General features: G+C 38.2%; 2 protein-coding genes and 1 pseudogene across 2 annotated transcripts; all 3 read right to left on the bottom strand.

The window, feature by feature from the left end:
• Window positions 1-1,163: 1,163 nt before the first annotated feature.
• LOC124059168 (extracellular calcium-sensing receptor-like) lies at window positions 1,164-4,227 on the bottom strand. Its single transcript, XM_046388990.1, has 4 exons — window positions 3,880-4,227; window positions 3,037-3,267; window positions 2,625-2,748; window positions 1,164-2,476 (listed from the first exon to the last, which is right to left on the bottom strand). Exons 1-4 carry the CDS (start codon window positions 4,225-4,227, stop codon window positions 1,563-1,565), a joined length of 1,617 nt encoding a protein of 538 aa, XP_046244946.1. The 3' UTR covers window positions 1,164-1,562.
• A 10,451-nt stretch (window positions 4,228-14,678) lies between these two features.
• Window positions 14,679-17,892, bottom strand: LOC124059837 (annotated as a pseudogene).
• A 704-nt stretch (window positions 17,893-18,596) lies between these two features.
• LOC124059851 (extracellular calcium-sensing receptor-like) lies at window positions 18,597-24,695 on the bottom strand. The gene is made up of 6 exons (XM_046390231.1): window positions 24,548-24,695; window positions 24,035-24,332; window positions 22,990-23,784; window positions 21,979-22,206; window positions 21,664-21,787; window positions 18,597-19,743 (listed from the first exon to the last, which is right to left on the bottom strand). The coding sequence occupies exons 1-6, from the start codon at window positions 24,634-24,636 to the stop codon at window positions 18,830-18,832; spliced, it is 2,448 nt and encodes an 815-aa protein (XP_046246187.1). The 5' UTR covers window positions 24,637-24,695; the 3' UTR covers window positions 18,597-18,829.
• Between the last annotated feature and the right edge of the window lie 197 nt (window positions 24,696-24,892).

Below are 24,892 nucleotides of genomic sequence, written 5' to 3'. Positions count from 1 at the left end.
TCAATTGCAAATATCATCACTTGAGTCCACCGAAAAGCACGCAGGTCAAATCTAAAAAGGTTTCCATGATTGAAATAGGCTGTAAGTTTGCAGCCTTGCTGCTGTACATGTTAATACAATAGCAAGTTTGTAAGACAAGAGTAGAGTAACACATATGGAATATGCAAAAGTCAGATGGCTTAAAACTTACCCTGCACACTTCACTCGAGGTGGCTCGCTACTGAAAGTAAAAGTGCTAATTATCTCTTTATTGAAAACTGGGAAAATCCCTCCAATCATTATGTCTCCCTGCTCGAACAAACTTGGCATGTTAAACCTCCCAAGCAGTTTACAGCCAGAAACTGTGTTCATGTAGAGAACAAACACAGATAAGACCACAGCTCTCTTCAGCTCATGCATGTTTGCTCAGTGTTTTTTAAAGGGATGATGACAGCTCTTATAACAACTGTGTCAGATTCATGTTGATGAGTTCTCTTCATAAAAGGTTAATTTATTTTCCCTTGGGCACAGTTATCTTGGATGGATAAGATTCATATCCAGGACACGGACCACATGCATGCATACACACATAATAAGAATCAGACTCCCATGACACAGTAACACATTGGCACATACTATTAATTATGTTATATAACAGTGGAAACAAAATAAATAAATATTTGTCCATGTGGAGTTTGAATGAAGTATGTTTGGAATAAGTTGACAATACAGTTAAGCTTGTTTTAATTAAGTAAAAGAAACTTGAATTCAAAGGATATACTGTTGTATTTTCTGTTTCATAAGGGAAGGAATGTTTCCTTTCTTGACACTTGTGAATTTATATTGATTTTGGACTAAAGGAGCTAAGAAACTTTGTGAAATGTAGGAAACTCTTAAATACACTAACTTGCATAAACCTTACAAGTAACACTGGATGCTGAGAACCAAACCAGATTAAATGTACCTACAGTGGCAGTGAGTTAATTTGTTAAGTGGCAAAAGTAGCGAACAAAGGTAAATACAACCACAAGGTGCCATTTTGAAATTTGGTGATTCTGTCTGTTTTTCTTGAGAATGGGATGCTAAAGAGATTAAAATTTTTTTGGAGTAAGTAAGTAATAGTTTTTTTTTTGTTTCTTTGTTTTTTTTGACAAGGTTGAAGGTAACCAAGGTGCTATTGTCAAAACTGAGTGAAGGAATATTCAGTGTATTTAAATTTTAAGTGCAGTACACTGTAGAAATAGTACTGTATATCCCTGAACAATCCTTAATTCTTGCGTTTGCACCCTGTAAACATCTTCTACTTTGGGCTGCTTAGTGGCTACACTAGAAAGTTAATTAATTACTGCTTAATCTACTGGAGAAAATTGTGTGTTGCCTATCATATTTAGTCAACGGAATCTATGATCAAATACAAATAAGAAAAAAAATGTGAGTCACTGTTTTCACTTTATTCAGCACATTACAACAACTAAAGGTCATGAATTACAAAAGCGTCTGGTGGTTCTGCAATAACTGCCAGACAATGCAGCAAAATTGTTGTATTTTTGTTACTCTAAGGCTATTAACATTTAAGTACCAAATTAAAGAGTTCTTGTGGGTATTTTACCCATCAAATGTTTTTTAGAGTTTCGTTCTGGTCTGAAGATAATAATATAACATTTTGGTAAAAAAATGCATATCAGCAAACCAAAACTGGAGGCCAAAATGGCAAAAATCTCCACAGCTACAGTGAACTTTCCAGGAGAACTCACATACGCTGGGATAAATGTGATCCAGACTGCACAGAATATCAGCATGCTGAACGTGATCAGTTTGGCTTCATTAAAGCTATCTGGCAGCTTCCTGGCAAGAAAAGCAAGTACAAAGCACAAGAGAGCAAGAAATCCAATATAACTTAACACAGCCCAGAATCCAACAGCTGAACCCAGGGCGCACTCTAAGATTATTTTCTCTTTATAGTACTTCATGTTCATCCTCGGGAATGGAGGGTTGATTGTTAGCCAAAGTATACAAATCACAACCTGAATGAGAGTAAAAGTCAGAACACTAAGTCTCTGTTGTGTAGGACCAAACCATTTCATCACATTACTGCCTGGAAGTGTGGCTCTGAAGGCCATCAACACCACTATTGTTTTCCCCAGGACACATGAGATACAGAGGACAAAGGTGATGCCAAATGCTGTGTGTCGCAGCATGCAGGACCACTCAGAGGGCCGACCGATGAAGGTCAGAGAACACAGGAAACACAGTTTTAATGAGAAAAGCAGCAGAAAGCTCAGTTCAGAGTTGTTGGCTTTTACAATGGGAGTCTCTTTGTGAACCAGAAAAATGACTGATGTCAGAAGAGATAAAAATACACCAGCACAGCCAAATCCAGTTAAAAGTGCCCCCATGATCTCTTTATAGGAAAGGTATTCAGTAGGTTTTGGAAGGCACTGATCTTTCTTTTCATTTGGCCAAAATTCAGGTGGACAGATCAAACAGTCCAAGGAATCTGTAAAAGGAATGATGCATGTTTTTATTATTGTTATTGTTATTATTATTATTCCATTAGCATTCCAATTCATTCTTAATGCAATACACACACAAAAAAAAACAACAACAACAAAAAAAAACAATTCAATGTTAAAATCCTTACTCACTTGTCTGGTTACTTATTGTTCCCTCAGGGCACTCAAAGCAGTCAAAACAGCACACAGGCTTAAGCTTATTTATGGCCTTACGAGTCCCTAGTGGGCACGGCTCTCTGCAGACAGACCTCAGCACCTATTTAGGCAAAACAGGGTTTTAAAAACTTAAACTAATTTCACAAAATGTATTAAGTAAGTTACTGACACGCCAACAGTTACAAAGTTATTATGAAGTTGAAAGTGTCATTCTGTTTTAAAATCCCATCATATAATGTTTTCTATAATGTTAAGACTACCTCTCCATCTTAACCCCAAGGGAGGAAGCTAATGTTTATACTCTTTAACACACTTGATTGTGGTAGCCACACTAATGTATATGGTGCTGGGAACCTGGGTTACATATAAAGCTTTCCATTCACTTTACCTCATTCCTGTTTCCTCCCCAAACTATTTTGGTGTTGTCTTTTAGTTTGAATTTTTCCCCCTCTGGAAAGGAGTCATCATACTGGCCGATATTTACAATTTCAACTGAGCCATCATCTTTCATCTGCCAGTTCACTAAGTCATACTGGACAACTGAGTCTCCATTTCCATCAAAGAAAACTTTGGCCCCACTCTCTGTTGTGAAGTTCACATACTTTAGGTGTTCCAACACCTGCAGAGAGACAATTGGCATAGTGTAGTTGTATATTAGATACAACTTGCAGGCAAAAGTCAAACCACGAAGACACTTCTATTCGAATGGAACCCAAAATTAAATTAATGCTTAAACATTTGAATGTGTGTTTGTGTGTATGTGTATGTGTGTGAGTGTGTGTTTGTGTGTGTGTTTATATCACAGCAAATCATGCAGCATATCAAAAAAAGTGCTATGTATTGATATATACACACAAGAAAAGTCAGATACATGCTGTATTAATTTATTTGAACACACCCAATAAAAAGAACACACATATATACACATAGTGTATATACACATCAAACAATCCATGAGTCATGCAGTAAGATAATAATAAAAATAAATAAGAAGGAATTAAAAATAATTTAAAAATAAAGGTAAAGGTTAGGGTTAGGGTTGGGCAAGTTATGGTTTTGGTTTGAGTAAGTCTGCAGGAAATGAACATCAGTCTCTGTAATGTCCCCACTGGGCATGAAAACCTGCACTGTGTATATGTGTGTGTGCATGTGTGTATGTGTAACAGCAAAATTAGAAATACTACGTACCAAATATGCACCACAATGCCTGATTAAATTTACTATAACTTACCAGCTTAGGCTTAACTTCGGTCTTGTTCACACAGGGCTTTCCCGTGGTTGGATTTGATCCATTTTCACATTGCAATAATGCATGAATTGCATATGCCACCACATACACAGCTTTGTAAACATTATTCTCAGCCCTGAAATCTGTCACATCTGTGTAGTCACTGGAAACTGTCCGGAGATCCTCTGTGCCAGTGCAGATAGCGGATGTATTTGAAGGAGAGAAGCTGCAGTCAAAGAAATTCTCCCACACAGCTTTAATTATAGCACTCTGTGGTTCATCAGATGGCTTTAAGCTGAGTAGGAATTCACCAAGACCTGGTATGGATGCCTGAGGGATGGCAAAGCCCATCGCTCCTTGTAAAATTCCTTTTCTTTCAGCCGAAGCAAGGTCTGCTTGTGTGATCCAAGACTCACTACCAACCCACTGCTTTCCTGTTATGTTATAATTCTCCATTTTTGAAAGGAACGATTTGGTGAAAGACAGAGACATAAATAACAGGACCACATTGGATGAGGATTCCCTTAATGTCTCTAAAATAGCTTTAAACATGATCTCAGATGTCCTGGAGAAAAGTAGCCTGTATTCGACACATATCTCCTCTTTCTTTGCTTCCTCAGTGAATTCAGCTGTACCTTCCTCTGAGTATGAACCATCAGAATAAATAATCCCCACCCAGCGCCAGTTAAAGTATTTCATAAGCTGCACCAGACCGATGATTTGGAAGCGGTCACTTGGTACAGTTCTGAAGAACGTGGGGTATCGTTGTTTGTTACTCAAACAAGCACAGGTTGAAAGATGACTAACCTTCAAAGAAAAAAAAACAACTTTTAAATAGAGAAGGAAATATAAATAAACAACTCTGATGATGATTATTTTACAGTATGCAATTATTTCCCATTTCATATTTTTTTTCTCACCTGTGGAATGGATAATGGGCTTAGTATCATGTTTATGTCTTCGCTCACTCCAGAAGATGAATGACCTAAAAGAGCCTGAATCTGACCACTACAGCTCTTTGAGTCTTCTCCATTTACAGCTTCTACAGCTGCCCGCATCACATTTTCATACCCACAACCATTGTACAGTCTGTAGCCCAGACTCACTCCAGGGAGGAGCTTAGTATTTCTGTTGATCTCCTCCACAGTGAAAATCACTGTCCGGGCAAACTTCAGTTCTCTGTCATTCCACCTGAAAACACATTGGTTAAGTTTTGACACATGACCGACAAACAAGTTATAGGCTCATCATTTTACAACACATGACAACATACATATAAACCCTTATTTGTCACATAATATACAGTTTTTATACATATTTTTTAATCACAGTCACTTACTTTTCACAGTATACATATGGAGGTGCTTGAAAGCCATTATCTACCACGGTGCGAGTACTAGTAATCGTGAAAACTCCTCCTATAATAAAATCACCTTCTTTTGAAAATTCCATGAATCCTGTTTGGCCAATTAGTTTGCATGTTTGATTCTCTGACTTTGCCCTCACCAGAAGAGTGAATAAGATAATAGTGATCCAGTCCATCACGAGCCACCTTTCTCTTTCACTGAGGCAAATCTGACTTTGGAACTGACTTTTATAGTCTTTCTGCCATAACAGAAAACATGACATCATGAGAGCATAATTTCAGTTCCCTGTAGATTATTTAGGTTTTACATGTCCCTGCACTTCTAGGATACCGATTACTTTTTTTTATTTTTCTAACAATACACTCCAGTACTTCTAAAATAGTGAAGCACTGAATAAATTTAGGGGATATTCTGTATTGTAGTGTTTTTAAACAGAAGGCCTAAGTTAAGATCTCTATTTAAGAGACCTGGCCACCCTACTGTACATTCAGGTATCAAATTATCAATCATTTAATTGTACTAAAAAGATAATAATTGCACTGAGCTTAAATGATATGTTTAACACAATTTCAGTTTCAACGTTATTTTGTTTTGTTGTCAGCCGCTTATCTCGGTCCAGGCATTCCCAGGCCAGACAATAGATGTAGTGTCTCCATCATGGCCAGGGTCTGTCTCTTGGTCTCCTCCTGGATGGACATACCCGAAACACCTCCCCAGGGAAATGTCCTAGAGGTATCACACCCAACCCCCTCTGCCTCTCTCCCTTGCTCTCTCTCTCGCTCTCCTGCTCTCTCTCTCTCTCTCTCTCAACCCAACCGGTCAAGGCAGATGGCCGCCCATTTTGAGCCGGGGTCTGCTCCGAGGTTTCTGCCTTCTAAAAGGCAGTTTTTCCTCGCCACTGTCGCCAAGTGCTTGCGCAAGGGGGAATGTTGGGCTCTCTCTATTTTACAATTTAATTGAAGAGTTTGGTCTAGACCTGCTCAAATTGGAAAGTGAATTGGCGCTATATAAATAAACTGAATTGAATTGAATTGAATTGAATCCTAACCAGATCCTAATCAGAACCTCTTTATTTTAATTGTATTCCCTATCTTGGCATTCTATTAGTCACTATCCACAGCTCATGACCATATTTGAGGGTTTGAATGTAGTCTGATTGGTGTAGCATTAACTGGGAACGGATTTGACTCACTGCCGGCAATGCAAACCAGGCTGTCACTCCAACAATATAGAGATCAAATGACCCATAACAACAGGCCATCTGCCCCACATTCCTGGAGATCTTCCTGCAGGATACCCCAAGGGACACATTCATAAGCTGTTTCCAAATCCACAAAACTTTCCAGCACCGTCATGAGGTTATACAGCTGGTCCAGTGTTTCACGACCAGGGCAAGAACTGCATTGCTCCTCTTGAATCTGAAATTTGACTAACTGAAGGACTCTCCTTTCCAGCACCCTGGCATAGACCTTCACAGGGAGGCTGAGGAGTATGATCCCTCTATACAAAGATATGCCTCACACAGGGCATATCTCATATCTCTGTGGCCTAGAGGTTGGGGAAGTGGCTTGTGATCATAGGGTCACCGGTTCGATTCCCCCACCGGATGGGCAGGAAAAATTTGCATGTGGTGGAGTGATTAATGAGAAAAATGACTAACAGCACCAAACAGTAGCGTTGGCTATGGCAGCACCTGATCTTCACCCAAGTGTCCAGAACATATGGCCATAGATCCACTGATACACCTACAAAGTCATTCAGCGAACTGCAACCTAGGTTGTCCTGATACAGAGTGTACTTGTGGCCACCCTTATGTTCAAACATGGTGTTAGTTATGAACTGTGACCAGCATAGAAGTCCAATAACTGAACACCACTCAGGCAGACCCAGCATATATCTAGCTGGTATGTCTCAATCTCACACACAAGCCTCCTTCCCCACCGGAGAGGTGACATTCCATGTCCCAGCATCGAGCTTCAACAACCCGGGATTGGACTGTTGTTCAGGAAAATGAACATATACATCACTGAGATATATGTGCACAATGTTTTTTTTTTTTTTTGTTTGCTTGTTTGTTTTGTTTTTGTTTTTTTTGTTTTTTTGTGACAACAAATCTGACAGGTTTACTAACAATAAAATGTTCTCTCGTTTCCTAAAGTTAATGTAAATAGTGAAAAGTTGAAACAGTCAAACAGCTGTGAGTAGTGGACAGGACAGTACAGCATTGCCATAACAAACCTAATATACTGTATGTCATGCTGAATTTACAGGACAGCACACATAATTCATAATTTGACAAAGGTGTTTCTCATTCTTTTCAGTTTACCTTTACTTAACAGCTCACCAAATTGAATAATTGTTTAGGCCAATATAAATGCATGCAAGTCAGATATCATGTTTCATGTGTACAAGAATCCATTTTGCCTGTTGTTGAGTCTTCTTCTCATGTTGCAGAGGCAGTCCTTCATTCTGGCCCAGGACACATTTCTCGACAATACATTGTGTTACCAACTAAAGTAAAGCAAATTCAGCCGTAATTATAATGGGTCAATCTGCTTCTGATGCATTAATGAATATGTCCACTTTACAGACAAACTTTTCAAGAATTAGAAACATTTCCCATTTGATTTATTTCATTAGTTTGTCATCAGTTAATTAATTAATTAATAAGTATGCATTGGCTCCAGGGCATGTCAAAATAATCATAGACCTGAAGTGAAGTAATCACAGAGGTCAGAGATCAATTGTCATTATTTAATAAATACATTAGCTAGAAACAATGTATTGTGAGATATAACAGAAAGACTCACTGTATTCACACAAGTTTGAGTTATTACTATATCATAATAAGACATTAAAATAAATGAACAAACAGAAGACATTTCTGAAAATCTTTCATATACAGATGTGGACAACTGTACTTTAGAGTCAGATATTGTGTAAAGTGATAGCAGAACTCATAAAACTGCAGCTGCTGGGGGTTAATACACGAAACTGTCTCTTACATGTAACAAACCCTCATATAGGTCACCATTACGTTTCATTTTTGTTTTAGTTTTGCTTATTCTTTCTTCTTGGGAGGGCATACAATTGTTTGATAAAGACTACCAAAATAAATACTATTAAACTAAAATATTCCTGTTGAATGCACTGCTGCATGCTTAAAGGGTGAGAATAAAGGGATTATAAATTATTGTGACATTTCCATATCTACATTTTTCATAATTCTCACATCCTATTCAACTTTTGTTACAGCATGGCAGGTTTACTTATGTCTGTTTACTTATTCTTAAATTAACCTATTGATCTTAACAACCAGTACATACTTTGTTGGTGCCCTTGAATTCTGAAGACAGGTTACCAGTTGCACATTTAAAAGGACGCTCAAAAAATTTAATTCGGTCAGGACACATTGTAGTATACTCGGAAGTGATACAAAGACACAGCACAAAGTAGTCAGCAGCTCTATCTGCCCTAACACAGCCCAGGATCTTGGTGTCGATCCCACAGCATCAGCAACAAGCATGTGTTCAAAACAGTGTTTTACATTATTTGGAAAAAGAGGGCTGCAAATTAACCAGACAAACAATACAGTAACTGGCAAAGTCCTAAACTGCTGCTGTGTGGCACAAAACACTTTCATGACAGTACGAGTGGCCTTACAGACAATTAACACATGTACACTTCTCCTCAGTGCAGAAGAGAGGCAAATAACAAGAGATATCCCGATAGCTGTCTGTGACCACTCGGAAGTTTGATGGGTGGCAAGTGATGGTGAAAAATAGTGCCAGGACATGGTAAAAAGCATCACCATTGTGGAGTTACTGCCATGAGCAGGATTGACTGTGTTTGGAGTTACTTTTACTCTTGTGATGTAGATTCCAAGCAGTAACACAGCTGCCAAGAAGCATCTGGCAACCCGTCCCCTAATGTTTGTAGGCCACAGGCTCTCCACCTCGCCTGTGTAAACAGTAAATTTGTTGCCAACACTTTTTAATGAAATTCATGCATACTTGTCTTGAAATTAGTGATATTTTTGTTTTAAATATTACCTGCTTGTGGTAGAAATGCTTCTTTTGGACAAGGTGTTTGATAGAACTTTGATGGCACCTGTTGACAAAATGTGAAAATTTACTGCAGACACATCAGACAATCGAGCAAATACAGGTGGGGAATATGAACATATACAATATACTGTGAGAAGTTATAAATTTGTCAACTGGTCAGACTTATGTATACCATTTGCACTGTGATAACTGTTTCCTGGTCATAGTGAACTTACAGAATATTATGCATCAATAAATTAACTGAATTATTCAAAGAAGCAATTGATCCCGTGGTTTTTCCTATGTGGTTGTTCTGTCTGCAGAGGGTTTCTCATTTCACTACCCAGAAACTGTCCTCTATTACAAAATATATCAATGTCATAATGTAAAATTATGCATACAGTGATAGTTCTAAATATTTTTTTATATATCACCACACTTATGTGCAAACTCGAGTGAAAAAAATACTGTTATTGTGTCACAACATCCATTGCTCACATTAAAGGCACTACATAGAAATACTGTAGGAGTACCTACAAACCTGCAGAAAGCAGATCCCGACAAAAGCCTTCTTTGATGCTGCTAAAGACATCAGGCTCACTTGGCTTCCAGACAGGATGGAGATAAGGTATTCTGGACAGGCATATCCAAATCCTCTACACAAAGAGCCTTGCAGTATTTTTATATCAAGGTTGCATGCCTTATACATGCAGATACAATCCATTTTTTTCATGTCATCCATTACAACATGAGTAATGTTAGTGATATGGTAGCAGTGAGCCACAGATCTCAGGAGAACAAATGAAGGACATATACCTCCGTAATTCAAATGTGTGTTGTGATTATCTGTTGCTGTCTGCATGAAGGAAAAGTAAAAACACAGATGAAAATACACTTCAGCACAACAGTGACAGTAAGTAATGAATGAAAGCTGTTCTAAACTCAGATTTCATTTCATGTTAACTGTTCTGAGTGTGATTCCTCTTAACATCAACCTCTGGTGCTCACCTCCATTGTAAGTGGAATACAACTGGTATTAGACAGGAAATATACCAACAACTTCCGAAACTGACACTTGCAGACATGTCTGCTTTGCTTCTTTCCATTCACAGTCTCTTTCAGTCTTTGCAACAGGTTCATACAGCCATTAAAGTTCAAAGTCCAACAAGGAAAGAGAGTACAGTCTTTTTTGATCCAGCCTTGTGCGAAAATTATCCCCAAGGCAACATTCATTTCAAGAGATCTAAACAGATCAGAAAACAGAAAATAAAAGTTGCAAGCATCAGTTCATAATCACATTATGTAGCACATATCACATATTTATCACCCTTAACTTCTGTGACACATTCTTTTGAATACCCAAGTGTTCACCATTTGTAGTTAGAAATAAGCTAAACTGGTATTTAAAGGCAAAAGGTAATACTGGTAAAATAACATCTCCAAATCTAACAGTGCAGTGGAAAGCATTATAACTCAGTCTGTTACTTTGTATATAATTACAGTAAATTGACTTCAAGTTGTAAGTGGCTCATAAAACCTCATCTGGAGAATAGTCTAATTGTCTTTTAAGCGGTCTCTCATTAGGTTCCCTCAATTCAGAATGGTTCCCTGCTGAGGTATCGTTAGATTACAAGTTCAACACTGATGAATCTGATGGAAACCACACTGGGGTATCCAGACCCTTGACAGACAAAGCAACTGAATGAAAAAGATCCAAGTGAAGGAAATGGACAGAGAACATTACAATTTACCTCCAATTTACTCACCTCTGACATGTCAGTGTCAGTTTTGTTTTTTCATGAATAGCAGCCTTTTTATATAATGCATTTGAGCTGAAGCCCTTTGTCTCTTCATCATGCCCATACTGACAGAGCTCAGTACACTGGTCCAGTCTGAGCCATGTGCCAGATGACACCATCCAAGTAAACAGTGATAAAAAGACAAATGCGACTGTTGTCATCTCAAAGCCTCGCCTTTGGCACAGTCAGGATCGTTGGAAGGATGTATTTTATAGCTTCCTCTCTGCTACTCAAGTGTAGGTGGGTCAACCTCAGAGGTACATGCAAATATTTGTGAAAGATCTGAAGGATGTCAGGCATGAAGAATAAATCTGACAGGGAATACACATGGGCCCTGTTTCCTAATAACAACCAATTTGACAAATTTAGAGTGTTTACTGAAGCACTAAATAGTGAGGCATTTGTGTAACTCATTATGTAAGTCAAGTAGTTTAAAAAAACAAAACAAAAAAAACCCCAAACATTAACTGCCAAGCATCTTATGTCATAATTTACGAGATTGTTGTATCTCAAGTTAATTGGTTTCATTGGTTATTAGGAGATTCTGAGCATAATTTCCACTTAGCTGTCTAAATTCCAGGGCAACATAACTAATTTTTGAAGAACAACTACATCATCTAATAGTTATTGCACAAACACTACAGGTCTTCTGCATGGACAACATCATGATGTCTCACAGTAGTAAAGGCACAGGGGTAAATATTCATTACTGTCATTAGTTACACCAGTAACTTTGCTACTATGACTCAAAATGTCAGATAGATAGACTTTATTGATACCGAGGGAAATTCAATGTTAGTAATGTCAGTCACTTAAATCATTTAAAGTACCAGACACACAGGTATGCACAATGTTCTGCTTATGCTACATTCAATGTTTGCATTAGTGGACCCCCTTGCTGTGAAGGCAAATGGTCCATTCAGCAATTTTGCTATCAGAAATTTCTTCAAACATGAGGATACCCCGTTAGCACATTGGGCTAAAGTTCTATTTTGTGTTTTTTTCAGATTTGTGGAAGAAAAAAAAAAAAGTTGCATTTCCCATAACCTTTCTCTCTGAAGCACTCCAATGGGCCTGTATTTTGAAATACCACAAACTTATTCTTCTTTACACAATATACAGTCATAAAAGCAAACATTTTTTCTTTTATGCAGAACTTGACGCACATTGCACATTGACGCAGGCACCTGGTGAGTGTGTCAATGTGCATTAAGATATGTGATGGAGTTGTACAAGTATGTAGATAAAGCTTTTGCCCAATACTTTGTAAAATTAAAACAATGCACTTAGCGCATTTTTCTGGGTATTCTATCTGTTCATTTTATCTAGATAGTAGTATGTCTTCATTATGGTCATGTGTGTTTTTTGGGAACACAAAACATTGTATTTTTTGTGGTCAAAGATGCAATTTAGAGTTGCAATATGTTACTGTGTTTTACATTTTCTGCTGACAATGTTGACTTTTGTCTAACATCATTACCATATTATATTTTCACTGCATTCAAAAAACACTGAAATGAAACAATCTAACAAACACCAGACGTTCATTGCTTTGTAGCCAAACATCCTGGTGCCATGCAGGCCCTGCACCTACACAATTAAAATAAACAGGACCTATAATCCAATGCATTTCTTGAGATTACTTGAGAGTCTCAGCCCTAGTTACCCGGATGTTACACTCATTTCATGGTCTGTGCAGGTTCTCTAATCAAAGAGTGAGTCTGAAACATGATCAGTAACTATGCATAATTTTATTTTAATGTTTAAAATACAACATTTAAGTTGGATTACTCATAGGCCCATGGCATGGTACAGTAAACATGATGCCAGAGCTAAAAAAAAAAAAACATAGCAGAGACAGAAAGATCAAAACAAACTAAACGATGATGTAATTGATTGATGTAAAATGCAATATTTACATGTTGTGACAAAGGTGTTAATTAAAATTGACCCATGAAGCAATATGCCACCTGTTGTACTTCTTGTTGTGTAAAAGGATGAAGCAATCTCCTAATCTCTTGTGTCTACGTCTTGGGACCTTGCTGCAGCTTTCCCACAAGACTTAAGCTACTAGGTAATTAAGTTATGCTCACAACAGATGGGAACTTGTTTATCTTACACTGCTTTTCTTCAGCTGTTTGTGTGTGTGTGTGTATGTGTGTGTGTGTGCACATTTGTAACCTTTAATTCTCCTGATTTACATCATGGGTACATCATGTACGTTTGAACTCTGACCATCAGTGCAATTTCTTTCTTTCTTTCTTTTGTACTTAGGGAAACATGTTTCAGGCCTCTGGCTGTACTGAACCCTTTTCAGAATTCCTTATCATACTCTAGTAGTGCCATCATGAAGTTTCTCACCTTTGCGTCAAAGTTTTATCTAATTAAAAATAAAATCAACAAATGATTGCAAATCTTGAGGCTACATTTTCTGCACAGAGCACAACTTTTCATCTGTCCATACCTCATCTCATCCTAACCCCAGCCTGGCCTGCAAAATTGGAAAAAATCAAACATTTCCTCTCAGGAGTGCAGTCACTCCTATTCTTCTGCTTTAAACTGTATCTTAAAAAATGCTATATGTTTAATACCATTCACATTCAGTTTATCCAGTACTGTTGCAGTATTCTAACTTTTAAGATTTATTTCAGATATTGGTTTAAGAAAATATAAATAACACAGGAGAAAAAGGCCGTTATGGTTGTTGAACATGAACGGGTTCAGCTTGAGTTCAGTTCACCATGCAGATGACAGAAAAAAAGGCACAATACCGACATCAGCAACGTTTTGATAATTTTGATTATATGTACAGAGGTACTGCATGCCAAATCCGAATTTAAAATTAAATTTTTGATTGAAACAGTCGATGCACACCAAGAGCCAGTACAGACCGGTGGAATGATCAGAGGGAGTCTTCTATTAAAATGAAATTGTAAAAATATGAATCTATCATTCAATCTGATTACATTTAGTTACAAAAGGAGGAATAAGAATTTTATTAAAGGAAGAACAAGAAATATTTTAAATTACATTCCACATACCTTTCAACTATAATTTTATTGAAAAGGAGGTGAAGAGATGTTGGTACAGCTTGCGTACCTTGTGCTTAAATATCAATTAAGATTAAAATATGGTAAGGATGTAGCTCATATATCCTGTGTTTATGGCCACTGGACATTAAGTTAATTGTGTTTGTCAAAAAGACGTGGACATTAACAAATGAATATAACCTCTTGGTGAGGCTTTGTATTTACGCGCCAGTTCAATCGTTAGTATTTTTATCATTTTTAAGGATCTATCAATACTTAAAGGGCCATAAAGAAGTCTTATCTTGTACTGACATATAGTGCTGATTGCTTCCATACCAGTTAGTTATTAATTGAATAAAAGAGTTTATGGAAACACAGAACGTTTTTTAGTGTATCACCTTACTAATTTGCTGACACTGTATAAACTCATTATATCACTACTGGTGCCAATAGCTTACAAATGTTGGAGACTTATTCATGAAGAAAATATTCTTTACATTACTTATTTGGAATCATGCCAGAAGCTATATATGGATATTGCTCATTTTTTTAGTTGTGAAGAGGTGTTATATCTAAAAAAAATTGTAAGAAGAAACCAATACAAAACAAACATAAATTTAATACAAGGTTTATTTACTGAAGCAAATATTTATGCATTGAGGAATACAAACATATCCAAAATAAGAAGCACAGAATATGCAGCAGCAATAAATACATAAATAAAATTTGTTACAAGTGATTTCAACAGTGATTAAATATGTATATCATTAGTAGATGTCTTTCCCATTATGTGCTTCTTCGTGTTTTGTTCCGGTCTAAACAAAATTATGTAACATTTTGGTAGGAATATGCAGAAAAGTAGTCCATAACTGGAGGCTAGAATAGCAAATATCTCAACAGCCACTGTGAACTTCCCAGGAGAGCTGACATATGCTGGGACAAAAGTGATCCATACAGCACAAAATATCAGCATGCTAAAGGTAATAAATTTGGCTTCATTGAAATTATCAGGTAGTTTCCGAGCCAGAAAAGCGAGAAAAAAACATAACATGGCCAGAAGTCCTATGTACCCAAGCACAGCCCAAAAGCCTACAGCTGATCCCAGAGCGCACTCTAAGATGATTTTGTCCTTGTAGTGCAGCATATTCTTGTAAGGAAAAGGAGGGTTGATTGTCAGCCATAGCGTGCAAATTAAAACTTGTATGAGAGTGAAAGTCAGAACACTGAGTCTCTGCTGTGCAGGCCCAAACCATTTCATCACATTACTACCTGGAAGTGTGGCCCTGAAGGCCATCAACACCACTATTGTTTTCCCCAGAACACAAGAGATACAGAGGACAAAGGTGATGCCAAATGCAGTGTGTCGCAGCATGCAGGACCACTCAGAGGGCCGACCGATGAAGGTCAGAGAACACAGGAAACACAGAGTCAAGGAGAAGAGCAGCAGGAAGCTCAGCTCAGAGTTGTTGGCTCGTACTAGTGGGGTTTCTTTGTGGCAGTAGAAGACTAGTGTTGTTATCATAGTTACAAAAACTCCGAGCAGAGAAAATAAAACTAACAACGTTCCCAGGATTTCATCATATGATAAAAATTCTATTGCTTTGGGAATGCAGGCATCTCTCTCCTTGTTGGACCAGTACATTGGCAGGCATTTCAAACAGTGTATTGAATCTGCAAAAATGAAAAACAGTACAGAAAAATGTGGAGTTACATCAATGTTTTGTTTTAAGAAAACACTTGTAAAGCTGCTTTTCTGATCATCTGTTTTGTTTTACGTCATATATCATGTGTTATTATTTTACTGCATTTTAAACAAAAAGTGAAATACTTGAAATACATGAAATACATTGTTTATTTACTTGTTACATTGCTGATCTCGCCTGCTGGACAAGGTACGCAATCATAGCAGCAGACTGGCTTTCCTTTTTGGAGGACTTTACGAGTTCCTGGGAGGCAGTTGTCACTGCACGCTGACACGGGCACCTGAGACCCATTCAGTATGCACAGTTAAATAAAAATAAAAGATGTAAAGCTCAGCGTCACATATCAAGATTTTTAGAACCACAAGTTCAAACGTCAGTCTCTGCTTTACCTCTGTCAGCCCATTTCCCCAGACAACTGGGAGGTTATTCATGATAAACTGATGACTTTCTGGAAGAGAAGCATCATATATGCCAATTGTTTCTCCTTCCATGGTTCCTTTGTTTGTCACTTGTAAATTAACAAGTTCATATCTTGCTGGTGAGTCTCCATTATTGTCAAAATAAACTCTTTCCCCTTCCTCAGTGGTAAAATTCACAGTGTTGAGATAGTGCAAGACCTAGATAAGAAATTACACATTAATTCAGTTACATTAAATAATAATGACTCTTGCTGTAACACTCTGTCAGACTTGATTGGCTCCTCACCTGCCATGGTTGAAAGTGTTTGGTATCAGCACAGCTCCCATTTGCAAAGAGCCCTTTACCCTCCTCACATTTAATAAGGTTGTCAAGAGCGTGAGCCACTGCGTAAACTGACTTGTATACATTATTAGTAAATCTCAGCTCAGTCACATCAGTGAACTGTGACTGAACATTCTGCAAACTTTCAGAACCGCTGCATGGCTTTCTTTGTGCGTTTGCAGTTTCATTCAGAGTGCAGTCAAATGTGTTTTCCCAGAAATCTCTGACAAACTGACTCTCAGGGAACTGTCTGGGGTGAAGCTGCCTCAGGTATTCCTCCAGCCCTGAGATTTTAGCTTTGCTCACAGTGAAACCGAGTGAACCCAGCAGGATGCTGTGTCCCTCACTGTCAGTCAGAGAGTGATCTGTGATCCAGGCATCGCTGCCAACCCACTGCAGTCCTGTAATGTTCTGTTTGTACAACTCTTCAACCAGCAACTTAATTTCTCTGTGAGACATAAAAGCCATAATCACCTTGGAAGTGGAATACTTAATGATCTCTATAATGCTCTGCAACCTATTGGGTGGATCTGATGATGAAAAGGCTTCAGAATACTCAATGCACACTCCATATTCTTGTGCTGCTTGCTTAAATGCAGCTATACCATTGAGGCCATATTCATTATCTACAGCTATAGCCCCAATCCAGGTCCAACCAAAGTGCCTGACCAGCTTTGCTAATGCTCTGCTCTGGTAGTAGTCACTGGGAATAGTTCTGAAAAAGGTGGGATACTCTTTCCTGTTGCTCAGACAGGCGCAGGTGGCAAAATGGCTGATCTGCAGTGCAAGATACAAACATTTTAGTGGCTGTAAAATGCCAATATTTAACATTCTTGCACGTTCATTACTGGATCTGTACCACAGTTATGAAAGTTGCAGAAAATTGTAATATACTGCTGATATTTTATAGTCTTGGTACAAATGAGGATTGCATTCAATTTCATTTTACATGCACAATGACAATAAAGACTATTCTGTTCTATTCTATATTTCCAATAGCACACACTTACCACAGGTATCTGAAACCTTCCAACAACTTGTGCAAATGCAATAGTTGGTCTTGATCCTGAATGTCCCAAAATAGCTTGTACTGTCTCAGTTTTGGTGCAGTTGTTATTACTGACTTCTTTCTTCAGTCCACTCACCAGTGCCAACGCAGCTTTCAGTATGTCCATAGTTCCACAGTTATCATAGATCTTGTAGCCAAGTTGAGAATTAGGAAGTATATCAGGGTTTTTGTTGATCTCATTTATAGCAAATATCACAGTTTGAGCAAATTTGAATTCCCTAAAATTGAAGCTGGGGTGAGGAAAGATAGAATGGAATTGTGTATATTTATATTAATGTCTCAAATACATCATAAGATGCATACAAACTATTGAAAGTATATAGACATAGCAATACGTACTTCTTGCATTTTCGTACTTGTGGAATAGTCTCAAACGTGTTAATTGTGTAATCCTGCCCTGTGCGAAATGAAAAAATGCCTCCAATAACAAGGTCACCATCTTGGGCCAATTCAGCTGGTTGTGCCGAGTCTTGCAGTCGGCACACTGAGTTTCCCTTCCTCATTAGCAGAGCCAAGAGGAGCAAGTTCAACAATGGCATAGCTCTGCTCTGCTCTTCAGGCTGAGCCAACCAGGTCTTGGGTATATGCAGTGCTTTATAGGCATTCAACAACAGGGGGAAGTTGTCATGGTTGATCTCAAGCCTCAGGAGACCAGAGGAAACCAAACAAGTTTAGCCACAGGCGCTTTTTTTGTTGGATTGTTTTTCGGCAAACCTGTGGATTTTATTCTTTAATTACAATTCAATACACCATATTAATAATTGTGAAATCAATAAGGAATTCGGTGTTAGGCTTATGCATTTATGTATAATGTTTACATTTAATATGGCTTATTTGTTGTATATGCATTTTTATATTTCTTTGTATATTTGATATTTTTACACCATGGGTTATTCTTTTTGTGTAGTTTATTCTTTTTCTTTCACGGTATCATCACTGTGTGTAATGCTGCTACTGGACTGTAATTTCCCAGCCTGGGATCAAGAAAGTATATCTTTCTATTTATCTGTCTATTTAAAAATGTATATACAATTGTATTTAACACAGTCATCTCCTTACACTGTGTCCCAAATGAAATAATATAGTGGGAAAAATGTAATAGAGTGCAAGTCTTCAAATAAATCAATATTCTCATTGACAAAAATGTTAAAAATTATGATGGCACTAGAATACCTATGCCACCATATGATTTTAAGTTCTCAAAGTGATTTTGGTGAGACCTTGCCCATCATGTTCTTTTTTGTATTCTTCTCTGGTTTCAGTAAGATAATATAACATTTTGGAATAAAAATACAAATCAGCAGTCCAAAACTTGAAGCCAGAATTGCAAATATCTCCACAGCAACACTGAACTTCCCAGGAGAGCTGACATACGCTGGGATAAAAGTGATCCATACTGCACAGAATATCAGCATGCTAAAGGTGATAAATTTGGCTTCATTGAAATTGTCAGGCAGTTTCCGAGCCAGAAAAGCAAGAATAAAACACAACATGGCCAGAAGTCCGATGTACCCAAGTACAGCCCAAAAGCCTACAGCTGAGCCCAGAGCGCACTCTAAGATGATTTTGTCCTTGAATTCCTTAAGATTCTTAAAGGGAAAAGGAGGAGAAATTGTTAACCAGAGCACACATATGACAACTTGTACAAAAGTGAAACCCAGAACACTGAGTTTCTGCTGTGCAGGACCAAACCATTTCATCACATTACTACCTGGAAGTGTGGCCCTGAAGGCCATCAACACCACTATTGTTTTCCCCAGAACACAAGAGATACAGAGGACAAAGGTGATGCCAAAAGCAGTGTGTCGCAGCATGCAGGACCACTCAGAGGGCTGGCCGATGAAGGTCAGGGAACACAGGAAACACAGAGTCAAGGAGAAGAGCAGCAGGAAGCTCAGCTCAGAGTTGTTGGCCCTCACAATAGGAGTCTGCCTGAATTTGAAGAAAATGAATGCCACAGCAGCAGTCATACATGTTCCAAATAGAGAAGCAAAAGTGAGCAGTGCTCCCATGACCTCTTCATATGATAGAAACTCTGCTTCCTTTTTTACACAGGCATCTCTTCTCTCATTTGACCAGAAGTCAGGGTTGCATTTCACACAGGTGATAGAATCTGAAAAATAATATCAATTCAGGTACTGAATCAGTCCATGTTCATGCGCCTTTTCTATTTGTACAATACAGACACTGCAAGATTACCAGATAATACATGGATAATCTCATTGGATGGAATCATCACAAATGTTTTGGATCTGTCAAGTAGAAGACATAGCAAGTCTGTGAAGTGCAAAGAAATTATTATTTTTGCTTCATTTGTTTTATTTCTTAATAATTAAACACTATATCTAGTGTTTCTTGAATGACATGATAAGGTTGCATTTTCAAATGTCAGTTCACACAGTTTCATTCACTCTGAATGCATTTGTTGCAATTTCACAGAGACATATGTCAAAATCTGTGCAGATAAGACCAAAAATATATGGATGCTCGAATATCGTGATGAGGAAATAAAAAAAATCTTTTAGTAATTAGAGGGACCCTTTAAATAATCCTGGACTTACCATTTTTTTTTTTACCTTTTTACGGATAGGAGTATCACTGCAATGTTAATTTAAGTACAAAGACGATGATGGTGGCATAGGCATCGTGCAATCTACATCCCTCCAGATTCTGCAAATTTTTAACTGTCTGTCTCTTTGTTTCAGTTGCATTCATTGAAGTCTTGCTTACCTATTATACAGTTTACAAGATCTTTATTTAAAAAGTATTTAAAAATATTAAGTTGTCAAAAAGTACTTGGTCTTTTAGCCTCTATAGTCCTCTTTATCATGTACAATAATAAAGGACAAGTGAGTTTTTGGACTGTTGGTTGAACAGCACAATGCAAAAAGAGGCTAAGATCTTGGACAAATGGCCTTGAGGTTGGAGATCAAGGGTATCCGAGACCTTAAGCGGAGGTTGGACCCCTACACCTATGGTGGACTGGGATGCTCTGATGGCTGACCATTAGTACTGGGCTGCTGAAGTTCTGGGGCACTGGGCAGCAGGACCTCCATGTCGCTGGGCAGATTAGTAGCCTGGGAAGCCTGAAGGATAGAGGCTAGCAAATTGGATGCTATCAGACTGGGAATCTGATTGGAAACTAGTCCATGACCCCCAAAGGCATGGAGTTTCTCAGCCAAGGCTTTGAGCACAGCTGCCTCTCTGTGTTATTCACTAGAAGCCCTGTTTGTAGAAACCTTGAACCAAATGAAGTCAGCAATCAGGTTTATCATGCAAAGTGCTTGACAGGTCCATACCATAGTCCCTGATGGGCTAATGACCTGGCCGGCCCTGACTGCATCCCTGGATGTGTTCTCAGCCTGTGCTCAGCAACTAACTTCTTTATTAACATCATTCAATTGTCATCGCCCTATGCAGATGTTCTCAAATGTTTCAAAACTGCCTTCATTGTGTCAGTGCAAAAAAAAACAAAACATTACTCTACTCTGCCCTCTCCCATCTGGACAATAGTCAGCCTATGTCAGAATGCTGCTCAGTGACTACTCTTTAGTATTTAACACAATTATCCTCTCCTAACTTGTCACCAAACTCTGTGACCTTGGACATCCCTCTGCATCTGGATTCCATATTTTCTGATCAACAGGTCAGACTTGCCACACCTCCTCACCCTGAACACTGAAATTCCACAAGACACAATCTCACCTACAGCTGTACACCGATATACTTCTAATGCCATAAAAACCATCACGGATGTCACAGCAGTGGCTGGCCTCAGTATCTACAGTGAACAAGCACAGACTACCCAGATATTCAAAGGGATGATCTAATTATTATATAATTAAGTTATATAAGTTTTGAACACACTTGATTTACATGGATTTTTTTTTTTGTGTCCTTAAAGATGGCATAATATAATAATATAATAATTACTATGCAATCCATATTTTTGAAGTTAAATGAAAAATGATCCTTTTTTTATAACTGGCATGTAAATGAGACAACTTTTAATATTTAGTTTTGTTTTGTTCACCTGAGATGTTGCTTATTTCTCCCTCTGCACATCTTATACAGTCATAGCAGCAGACAGGCTTTCCTTTCTGCAGAACCTTGCGAGTACCTGGAGGACATTTCTCACTGCAGACTGACAAAGGCACCTGCATGAACAACATGACATGCATGGAAAAATATACTGGTGTTAACTATGACAAAGGTATTGTCTTTGGAAGCGTCTATGTTTAATTTTGATGGGGGAAACCAAACATTGTTGTAATAACTAATAACTCAAAAAAATATCATGATTAAAAACACCAACATTGACAATTAAAGTGATTGCATTGTGGCTTACCTGTTTTGAGTTCTGTGCCCAAATTAAAGACTTATTTTGAAGATTCAGCTGTTTGTCTGCAGGTAACGATGAATCGTGAAGACCAACTGTAACAAAGTCCACAACGCCACTTTTCGTTGGCTGCCAGTTTATAATTTCATACTTTGCTGCTGGGTCTCCATTCTCATTGAAATAAACTTCATCTCCTTCCTTTGTTTTGAACCGAATCTTTCTTATGTGCTGTAAAATCTACAAAGGTATAAAGTACCATCAATGTAGATCTTATAATCACTTTTATTGTCTCAACAGCATGACAAACAATTTATTTATTTTTTTAAAAAGTGTCCTTTATTAAAGGGGCTTCAGTGTAGGATTTAGTGGCCTTCAGCTGTGTCGTTACAGATTGCAACTAACTCATACTCCACTATTGTATTTGCTAAAAACATGAAGAAACAATAATGGCCCTCTCTGAAGCATGAGTTTGGTCCCCATGTAAAGTTCATTTTAAGCTAATATGAATATAATGATTCTTATGTTCTGGTAATAATACACCAAAGAACATCCATCCATATCTACATCCATATCCATTATCTATAATCGCTTGCCCCGTGCAGGATTGCAGGGGGCGCTGGAGCCCCAGATGACAGTGTGCAATAGGTAGGGTACACTGGGAATGCCAGCTAATCACGAGGCTGATATCTAGAGACAAACAACCCTTAATGCTCACATTCACATTTATGGGCAATTTAAAGTCACCAATTAACCTAACCTGCATGCCTTTGGACCGTGGGAAGAAGCCAGAGCTCCTGAAGGGAACCCAAGCAGATACAGGGGAGAACATACAAAGTCCAGACAGAAAGGCTGAACACCAAACAAAAAATTTCTTGCTGTGAGGGGACAGTGCTAACATAATTATAAACATTTAACTATGTGACATGTAACTATGTATTTCTGCCCCTGAATCCGCCTGAATCAAACAAACTCAACCTTTAATGTAGAAACTACAATTTAGCCGTTTAGTGTTCAACTCACCATAAATGGATCTAGCTTCTCCTTTTTGTCACATGTTTTATTACATTTGAGAATACCATGAAGTGCGTGGGCCACAGCATACACTCCCTTATAAACATTGTTAAAGATAGGCATGAGCGACATATCAGTGAAGCTGTTTTGCATTCCAGTCACATCTTCATGTCCAGTACATTCTCTCTGATTCCCTGCTGATGACACTGATTGCTTGAACTTGCAACTGAACATTGTTTCCCAAAACTCTGTAAACAATTCATTACTAGTTGAATTGAGTGGCTTCACATCTAACATGAACTCTCTCATGCCACTGACATGTGCTTTGGGGATGGACAGGCCTATGGCACCATCCAGAATGTGATGCTTGTCCATGGCTGCAGTTTGGGAATCAAAGATCCAGCCTTCACTGCCTACCCACTGGTATCCAGTCAGGTTGTGGTGAGACAACTCATGTATGAGCACATCCATGTCCATGTAGGAGAGAAAAGTGACAATCACCTTGGAAGTGGAAGCCTTGATAATGTCAATTATCTTTTGTATTTTGTCTGGTGGATCTGTTCTAAAGAAAGACACAGAGTACTCCAGACAGATGCCCAGCTGCTGGGCAGCTTCTGTAAATGTGGCCATGCCCTTATTGCCATAATCATCATTTGTTCTAATGGCTCCAACCCAAGTCCAACCAAAGTGCTTGACCAGCTGGGCCAGGGCTCTGCTCTGGTAATAGTCACTGGGTATTGTTCTGAGGAAGGATGGGTACTTGGTTTTATCACTGAGACAAGCACAAGTAGCAAAGTGGCTGATCTAAAAGAAAAAAAATCAATTATATCCCAAGATTATATATATATGTATAATATTTGTACACAAGTGGCTGATCTAAATGACAAAAATAATAGGTAGCCAAGGAAAAAGAATAAAAGTAAACAAATAAATAAATAAGCATTTGCACAGCGCACTGCAATTCTTTTTAACCATCTTTTGCTATGACCACGTGAAGAATTACAGAATAAAATGTTTTCACAAATTTAATTTGATTCTTAAAACTCTTACTCACCAGTGGGATGTGAAAGGGTCCGATGACAGTAGCTATGGCCATGCAAGGAGAGGAAGAGGTTTCTCCCATAATGGCCTGCACTTGGACAGTTCTAGTACATGCTTTCTCAGAGGATGAATATACCATTTCATTACCATTAGCCATGGACAGTGTGACCCTCACACCTCTGACGATGGAGCCACAGGCATCATAGATCTTATAGCCCAAAGAGATGCCAGGCAATAAACGTGTGCTGTTATTAATCTCTTCTATTGCAAAGAGCATAGCCTGGGCGTACTGGAACCCTCTGAAATTCAAACTTCATGTCGACAGATATGAAAAGTTGGAATTTCAACCCATATTTTTTAAAATAGAAACAATAGCACTCCAAATGAAAGCATTTGATACACAACATAGCATGTTTCTTATTTCAGTAATCAGTTTGAAAACCTTTTTCCCTGTTTTGTGTGCATATTCTCTTCCTACTAGATATTTTAAATTCAAAAAGATCTGTATTAAATTGGTATAATTTACCTGGTGCATTGCAGTGGCAGTGGTTTGTGCATGTAGGTGTCCTGTCTGTCTTTCCAGCTGCTGTGGAAAGAGAAGATTCCCCCCAACATAATGTCCCCATCTTTAGATAGCTGCGGATATTCTGGATCCCCTCTTCTTCTGCACACTGGCTGCTCAGCCTGAGAGAAAGATGCCACCAAAAACAGTTGTAAGAGTGCCCAACCCTGCTCTGGCCACCTGTGCGTGGACATCGTACTGTCTGAAAGAACTAAACCACTAGGTGCTATCACAGGTACATTCAAGTAAATCAAAAAACTTGAGCAGGTATTTATCCATTTTGCAGCAGCACAAAAACAAATGGAACAG

The sequence above is a fragment of the Scatophagus argus genome, chromosome 5, assembly GCF_020382885.2.
Source record: "Scatophagus argus isolate fScaArg1 chromosome 5, fScaArg1.pri, whole genome shotgun sequence".
NCBI classification, from domain to species: Eukaryota; Metazoa; Chordata; class Actinopteri; family Scatophagidae; genus Scatophagus; species Scatophagus argus.
Note: the sequence above shows the minus strand (reverse complement) of the source record. Positions and strands in the feature narration are given on the sequence as shown.